At 22.6% G+C, this 9,379-nt stretch overlaps 1 protein-coding gene across 1 annotated transcript in view; it reads right to left on the minus strand.

Moving 5' to 3' along the window:
* LOC117180202 (translation elongation factor 2) overlaps nucleotides 1-9,379 on the minus strand; it is a 53,054-nt gene that overhangs the window by 35,130 nt on the left and 8,545 nt on the right. The window contains exon 5 of the mRNA XM_033372583.1: nucleotides 3,547-3,780. Within this exon, the coding sequence (XP_033228474.1) occupies nucleotides 3,547-3,780 (234 nt within the window). The remainder of the gene's footprint in view (nucleotides 1-3,546; nucleotides 3,781-9,379) is intronic.

Raw genomic sequence — 9,379 nt, forward strand, 5'->3', positions numbered from 1 at the left:
CCAAACTAATAAATTTTCAAATAAAATAATAAATCTGCAACTGGGACAGTTGAACAATTATACAAAAAATTAATTTTAAACAAAATAAATGAGTTTTCAAATGAAAAAAGATATTTTCAACCAAAAATTGAATATTTAAATTTAGTTAAAAAATTAATGTTTAACCAAAAAAATGAATTTTAAAATAAAATGATAAAATATTAAATTGGAACAGATTAATTTTTAAATAAAAAGATGAATTTTCGACAAGTTTTATCTTTCAACAAAAAAAATTTAATTTCAGCTGGTGAACACCAAGATTAATTTTCAAACAAGATTAATTTTCTAAAAAACAAAAAAAAACAATTTTTCATCAAAATACATAAATTTCCAACAAAACAGTTAAATCGCAACTAAAACGATTCATTTTTAATCAAACTAATAAATTTTCGACTGGGACAGTTGAACAATTTTTCAACAAAATAGTTGAATTTCAACTAAAAAGATCCATTTTCAACCTAACTAATAAATTTCCAAATAAAATAATAAATCTTCAACCAGGAGAGTTGAAAAAAAATAACCAAAAAGATTAATTTTCAATAAAATACATCAATTTTCAACTAAAAAAGATACCTTTTTAACGAAAATTTAGTTTAAAAAGTTTATGCTCAACCAAAAAGATGAATTTTTCAAGGAAATGATCAAATATTCAATTGAAACAGTTACATTTTCAGTTAAAATGATAAATCTTCAACTGGAATGGTTGAATTTTAAACAAAACAAAAAATGGAAATTTTAACTGAAATGATGAATCTTCAACTAGAAATTTAATTTTAAATAAAAGTCATGAAAATTACAACTGAAATGATGAATTTTTATCTTGAATTATTGAATTTATAAACAAAAAGATGAAATTTCAACCGAAAAAAATTAAATTGAAAAAAAGACATTTTCAACTAAAATAGATAATCTATTAATTAAAAATTGAGTAGTTACATTTTTTGTTACCAAATTGGTGGTCAACGACAAATATGAATTTTCTACTAAAATGAGGAAATCTTCAATTGGAAGTTACATTTTCAGTAACATTTCTTTTTTTTTTTCTACAAAATAGTCCAATTTTCAGCAATAAAAATTGATTTCCAGCCAAAGAAAAAAAGAATTTCAAACCAGAGACATGCATTTTCAATTCAAATTATGCATCTTTAAATAAAAAGAATTTTTAATAAAAGAATTTGACATTTAATCAAGCAATCAAAATTGTATTACAAAAAAGATGAATTCTTATTGAAAAATGTAGTAGTTGATATCACAACCAAAACATAATTTAATTTTCAATCAAAAACAGTTAAATTCGATGAAAAAATACGACTTCTCAGCATGAGTTGAACTTTCAATTAGGAAAGATGTTATCGGTCAAGAGAAAAAAAATTGGAAATACCAATGTAGCATTGAAATTTTTAATTTAAGATGCAAATCTTTGATATAATAATTAATAATTTTAAAATAAAAAGATGAATTTTCGACAACAAGATTTTAACTTTAAACCAAAAAAATTGATTTTCAGCTAGTGATAATTATTTTAATTGGAATACTTAAATTTGCAACCAAAAAGATTAACTTTTGAGCACCAAGATTAATTTCCAAACAAGAAGATTTATTTTCTACAAAAAAAAAAAAAAACAAACAATTTTTCAACAAAATTTTTAACCAAACTAATAAATTTTCAAACAAAATAATGAATTTTTAACCGGGACAGTTGAAAAATTAACCAGAAAGACGAATTTTCAATCAAATACATGAGTTTTCAGCTAAAAAAGATACATTCAACCAAAAAGATGAATTTTTAAATAAAATGATCAAATATTCAATTAGAACAGTTACATTTTCAGTTAAAATGATAAATCTTCAACTGGAATGGTTGAATTTTGAATAAAAAAGATGAATTTTTAACTAAAAAATTATGAATCTTTAACTGACATTATGGAAAATTCAATTGAAATAATTATATTTTCAGTTTAAACAAAATTTCAATAACAAAAAAAAATTCAAGTTAAATTTTCAGCAATCAAAATTAATTTTCAGTCAAAGAAACAACGAATTTTAAACCAGAAAAATGAATTTTCAAATCAAACTATGAATCTTTAAACAAAAAAATAATTTGTAATAAAAGAGTATTTAAAAAAAGGGATTTCTTAACTAAAAATGTGGTAGTTATCACTGAAAAAATATATATTTTTTAATTTTTAATTAAAAACCAGTAAAATTCAACAACAAAAAAAGACGATTTACTAGCATGAGTCGAATTTTCAATTAAAAAGGATTTTTTTGATCAAGAGAGGAAAAATTGCAAGCAAATTGTTGACTTTTCAAGCAAAAAGATGACTGCTCAAACAAGAAGATTTATTTTATACCATTAGAGAACATAGTTTAAACAAGATGAATAAATTTTGAACCAGAAACTTGAATTTTCAACTAAAAACAGTAAAGGTTACAAAAAAATATATTAGTTAAATTTTCAGTTCAAAAAAATTATCTTCAAACAAAACAGAAGAAGAATTTTCAGCAATATTGTTAAATGCAGTTTTTTTTTTTATAAAAAATTAATTTTTCTTTTATATTAAACTTTTTTTGTTGAAACTATTTCTCAAAATAAATTTGGGAAAATGAGTAAAATTCGATAAAATTTCAGAATAGTTTACAAAAATCAAGTGTTTAATCCACTAAATTGAATAAAAGTAAGTTTGGAATAATTTAAGTGAATTCAAAAAATCAAGAGAGTTGCGAAAAATTCAGAATAAATCCAATCAGAATTCAGAGCAAACTCCAATATCAACTCAAATGAATTGCAAAAAATATTTGAAAACCTACGACATGTCTCAAATTCTTACAAATTAATTCTTTCGACATTCACAAAAATATTACAAAATCAAATGAAATCCTGGAATATTGATTAAAATACTTCATAGAATCTGAAAAAAAAAATGGTTTCATATTCTAAGAAACTCTTGAAAACCGCATGCATTTTTTTTTTTTTTTAAGTCTCCTGAAAATTTCTGAAAATATTTCAAGTACTCAAAATATTTAGAATCCTTTGCATTTTAAATTACAGTAATATAAAGCCACTTTTACAAATAAAGAATCATTCTTATTCAAATTTAGATTTCGATGAGCAAAAAAACCAAACATTAAAAGAATGCTTTCGAAAAAATTCCTGAATAAGAAAAAAAAAAATCCCAGACATTTTCAGGTACTATGAAAATTCCCGGTAGAGTAGAACGCCCTCTAATATCTAAAAGTAAATTTTAACTATTTTATTGTGGATTCAATGCCGTAGCTCTCCACTATCGAACATAAAGATAGAGGTTCAGTGGCAGCCGTTAAACATTCTTTCCAGTTTTATTCTCCTTCTGTTGGCGCACTGTCAACACTGTCCACGTGCTTTTATCAGTTTAAAAAAAAAAAAAACCAGACAAACTCACTTCAGAGTGACGCTATTGTGCCAGAAGGACAGAAAAAAAATATATATATTTGATTTAATAATTTTTTTTTTTTTAATGGGCTCACCTTGTAAATTGGGTCCAAAACGTACATGCAGAATGAACGCTTGTTATCAGCCTCCTTCTGCTTGCTCCACTTCTTCGTTTTGGCATTGAAAAACGACTCTCCCCAGAGTCTGTTCATTAGCTTGACCGTATCAATCTTGAACTTCTCGGCATACATTTCAGAGAACTGTTTCAGTGTGAAGGCCCATCCGTGAAGACCTGAACCGAAACCGACGGATCCTTTGCTGGGATCAACCTACAAAAAAACAAAAACAAAAAAATTGCAAAAAAGTAGTTAAAGAATTCGACTATAGAAATAAATTTTTTACCAAAATTATCAGTCTAATGAAAAATGAATTTTTAAGTAAATAATTTAATTCTGAACCTGAAACGGTACATTTTCTATGAAAAAGTACAACTTTTAACAACACTATTAAAAATAATATTAAATGTAATATACCCATGTGTGTTAAAATTAATATATGAAGATGAAATCGCCATTAAGAGCGCGTATATTAAATTTCATATAAATTCATGTTAATCACTTACAAAAAAATCGTATAATTTCATTTTTCACAAACTTAAGGTAATTTTCGATTTAAAATAATAAAACATGATACATTCTTCCTGTTAAACAAGAATAAAATTGGATTACATGTCCAAAAAGTTCAATTAAGCAAATAAATAACAGACTTAACCTACAATTAATTGTATTATTCCCCTTAAATTTTGACCATTTAGAGCAAAATTAGGAAAAATTTTACCCGTACATTGCACTTTCATTATAAATAACAAGTGAGTACACGAATTCTAGATTATTAATTTCATTGAGAATATTTGACAAGATTTAAAGAAATGAAAGCAGGTTGAGTTTTCACATACATTGCTATACTGACCTGTATATTAAATTTAATACAAATGTATATTAAATTCAATACACCGATGTATGTTAAATTTCAGTAGCGGTAGTGCATATTTGCTTCATACACATTTTTCTAACAGTGAAGAGACTTGATTTTTCAATTTAAAAAAATTTAAACAAAAATATAATAGTTAAATTCTCGATTAAAAAAAATGTCCGCTAAAAAATCAAATTTTTAAGAAAATTCATCAATTTTCAATCAAAAAGTTCATTTTTAATTTTAAAAGATAATTTTCAAACTAGAAGTAGAATTGTTTACATTTTCAGTTAAAAAAAAAAACAATTTTCAAGAGCAAAAAAAATCCATTTTCAACAAAATATTGTAGTTCAATTTTTTACAAAAATGAAACGGGTTAACATGTTTTGTTCAAAATTATAACTTTCAATAATAAAAAATACGAAATTTTAACAAAATAGTTTGATTTTTAAGCAAATAAATGAATTTTGAAATAAAATGATAGATCTCTAAAAACATGAAAATAAATTTTTTAACTAAATAGTTGAGTTTTCGATCATAATGCTGATATTTTAATAAAGAGTACTAAATAAAGATTTTTCAACAAAATAGTTAAAATGAAAACAAAAAATTAATTTTCAGGGTGTCTAGCGATTCTGAGGAACCAAATTCAAGGTCTTTTCCAGGTTAAGAAATCAAAATGTTCCAGGTCTACTTTTTTTTACATCAAATAATGAAATAAACGTTTGTCATACATGTAAAAAATGAGCCATTTTATTTTGTATTGGCCAAAAATTTCGGAAGCAAACCAAATCGTAAATAAACAAATTCTTAATTTTTTGGCGAACATGAGTCGTCTTTGTGCAATCTTAGGGAATATTTTTAAATCTTTGTAATGTCCTTTAAATCATTGAAATTTTTGTGAAGTACTACAAACCTTAGTGAAAGCTTGAATTTTTTGTGAAATATTTTGAAATTTTTCAAAGCTTTTGTAAAATCTTTAAAATTCTTGAAATCTTTGCGGACTCTTTCTTTAATCTTTATTTGCGAAATCTTTTGTGTTTGTTTAAAATCATTTAAGTCTTTTCAAATCTTCTCAATTGTGTTAAAACCTTTTGAAATCGTTTGAAATGTTTTCAAATTCTTGAAATCTTTTGAAATCACTGGAATATTTGAAATATTTGTGAAATCTTTATGAAATTTGTTGTAATAGTTTAAAATCGCTGAAATATTTAAAATGTTTTGAAATCTTATAAAAAAATTTGATATAGTTTAAAATATTTCTTTAATCTTTGTTCCTGATATCTTTTCTGTTCGTTTGAAATTATTAAAATCTTTTGAAACTTGTTAAAACCTTTTGAAATCATTACAAATTTTTTAAATGTTTTAAAATCTTTGGAATCTGGAAACTCTTTGAAATGCTTAAAATGTTTTGAAATCCTTAATAATTCATTAAAATATTTGAGAAATCTTTTGTAATCGTTTGAAATCTTTGAAATGTTTTCAAATTCTTGAAATCTTTTGAAATCACTGGAATATTTGAAATATTTGTGAAATCTTTATGAAATTTGTTGTAATCGTTTAAAATCACTGAAATATTTAAAATGTTTTGAAATCTTCTAAAAAAAATGTGATATAGTTTAAAATAGTTCTTCAATCTTTGTTCCTGATATCTTTTCTGTTCGTTTGAAATTATTAAAATCTTTTGAAATTTGTTAAAACATTTTGAAATCATTACAAATTTTTTAAATGTTTTAAAATCTTTGAAATCTGGGTGAATCTTTGAAATTCCTAAAATGTTTTGAAATTCTTATTAATTCATTAAAATATTTGAGAAATCTTTTGTAATCGTTTGAAATCTTGTCAAACATTTTTAAATCGTTTAAAATCTTTGAAACCCTTGAAATCTGGCATATCGTGCACTTTTCGAAATCTTTGAAATTTACTTTTACTTTTTTAAAATTTTAAGTTATTTAAAAAATTATTTTCAGAACTTCTAAGCATCTTTTTAAAAAATTCGAATTTTTTCTACATATTTTTCGTTACTACCGAATAAAAAACTTTCCTTAAAATCTTGTACATTCATGTTTGATAAATTTGAAAATCTTTTTAGAAATTCTATTAAAATTAATTTTTTTAGTTAAAGTCATTTTCAATTTTTCTAGAAAATGTTTTTTATTCTTATGAAGCCTTTTAAATTTCTTAAAAAATTTTTGGTTCGAAATCTGCCAAAATCTATATTTTGTTTTAAATTATTTAAAATCATTTTAAACTTTTAATTAATTCTTTATAATTTCTAAATATGTTTAATTTACTCGAATTTGTCTGTAAAAACAATTCGATTGTAAAAATAATTCGACTCCAAAATTAAATTTTTCTAAATAGAGCAATTAAAATTGTAACGTTCAAAGATTAGTTTTGAATATTTAATTTATAATTACTGATTTTAAATGAACATTGTTGTAAATCATTGTTTCTTTATTTTTTTTAATTATAACATTTCAAATTGAACTGTTTAAAAATGGAATATTTTAGACTAAAATAAAATTTGAAAATTAATAAAATCCTTTCATTCTGAATACATTATTTTGAAATTACCTTAAAATTGAAATTAGTGTGTAAAAAATTAAAAATGCTTCTCATAAAAAATCTTCGATTTTAAAGGCTTTTAATTTTTAATTGTTTAAGTCTTTAAAACTGGATTTAAAAATTCTTTAAAATGGAAAATGTTTCAAGTGGAAGATTTTCGATTTAAGCATTCTAAACTGAATGATATAATTGAAAAAGATAACAATTTAACTAATTATTAAAAAAAAAAAAAAACAGTTGAAATCAAAGTTTGATGGATTTTTTTTCAAAAATTTGTAAAATTCCCAGGCAAAAAATAAATTGACTGTCATTTCTCGAGTTATCCAGGTCGCTTAAAATTATATAAAATATTTTTTTAGAGATTAGTTTTCAACGAAATGCATTTTTAACTAAATGGTCGATTTTTCTTCACAAAGTTTATTTTCAACACAAAAAAAGGTCATTAACGACAAAAAAAAACAAGTTTTCAACAAAATAATGTTCTTTCTAACCATTGAAATTAATTTTTAACTAAAGTTAAGAGTCATTAATTGGAACAGTTAAAATTTCATTTAAAAAAATAAAAATTTGAACAAATAAATTTAGTTTCACCAAAATAATTACATTTTAGACTTAAAAGATTTAAATTTGAACTCATATTTTAATTTTGAACTAAAACATTTGAATTAAAAAAAAATACGAATTTTTCACCAAAATATTTGAATTTTTAAAGAAAGTACCTCAATTTTTACATAAGAAATTAATATTTCATTTTAAAAAAAGACGACTTTTAACGACAGAAATTATTTTTTAACCTAAATGATGATTCATTGTTTTGAATAGTTCAATTTCAGCTAAAGAAATTAATTATCAGCGAAAGAGTTTACCTTCAGATAAAAAGATTAATGTGCAACTGATATTTTGATAAAAAAAAAAAAAAAGAACGAATTTTCTACCAAAATAGTTATATTTTGAACAAAAGAATGAAATCTTCACAAAAAATTTGAATTTTTAAACGAGGTAGTTCAATTTTTACAAAAGTAATCGAATTTTCTAATAAAGATGAGAACAATAGAACTATTAACAAATGAAATTAATTTTTAATTAAACTGATGAATCTTTATTTAGAATACATAAATTTCTGTTTAACTATACGACAAATTTTTATTTGTCAATAGTTAAATTTCTGTTAAATTGATTAATTTTCAACAAAATGATGAAATCGCTATCCAAATGGTAAATTTTTTTAACAAGTAGTTCAATTTTTACACAAGCAATTTAATCGATCAATTAAAGTAGACGATTTTTTTAACAAAAAATGGAATAGTTATATTTTCATTAAGAAAAAAATAATTTTCAACAAAAAAAAAAAAAACGAGTTTTTAACAAAATAGTTTTAACTTTTGACAAAAGAATCTAATTTTTAACAAAATATATCGTTAAAGTTTAAACTAATATTTTAATTTTGAACTCAAAACATTTGAAAAAAAAAACGAATATTCGAACAAAATATTTTAATTATCAAGAAAATAATTAAGTCTTTAACTAAATATAAGAATTTATAACCAAAAGAGATGAAAATCTGGAACCAAACGTACAATGGTAGTTTCTGCAAAAAAAAAAACTTTCACCCGAAAATCATGTAGATTTTCTGATTTGGTCATTATTTCTATAAATATATTCCGCTTATCTTTTTGAAAAAAGAAATTAATTTTCAACTAAAATTATAAATATTTACTAGAAATAATGAAATTTCTGTTGAATTAATTTTCAAAACAACGAGAAATCAATTTTAGACTGAAAAATGAATTTTTAACAAAGTTGTTCAATTTTGATATACGCAATTTATAATCTATCAATTAAAGTAGACGATTTTCCAACAAAAAATGGAATAGCTATATTTTTCGTAGGAACAAAATAATTTTCAAGAAAAAAAAAAGTTTTTAACAAAATAGTTTTAACTTTGTCAAAAGAAATTAATTTTCAACAAAATACATAAAAAAACGAATCTTCGACCAAAATATTCTAATTGTGAACAAAATAATGAAATCTTTAACGAAATGTAAGAATTTATAACCAAAAGAGATGAAAATCTGGAACCAAACGTACGTAGTTTCTGCAAAAAAAAAAAAGCTCATCCGAAAATCATGTAGATTTTCTGATTGGGTTCCTCTAAGTCAAAAATAGGAAATTGTTTTGAAAGCAGAAAATAGAGGAATATCCTCCAAAAAAAAAAAAAAGGTAAGAGTGTAAAGTCTGCACATATTTTTCATTATTTCTATAAATATATTCCGCTTATATTTTTATAAAAGAAATTAATTTTCAACTAAAATTATAAATATTTACTAGAAATAATGAAATTTCTGTTGAATTAATTTTCAAAACAACGAGAAATCAATTTTAGACTGA

Source organism: Belonocnema kinseyi, chromosome 9 (genome assembly GCF_010883055.1).
Source record: "Belonocnema kinseyi isolate 2016_QV_RU_SX_M_011 chromosome 9, B_treatae_v1, whole genome shotgun sequence".
Classification (NCBI taxonomy): domain Eukaryota; kingdom Metazoa; phylum Arthropoda; class Insecta; order Hymenoptera; family Cynipidae; genus Belonocnema; species Belonocnema kinseyi.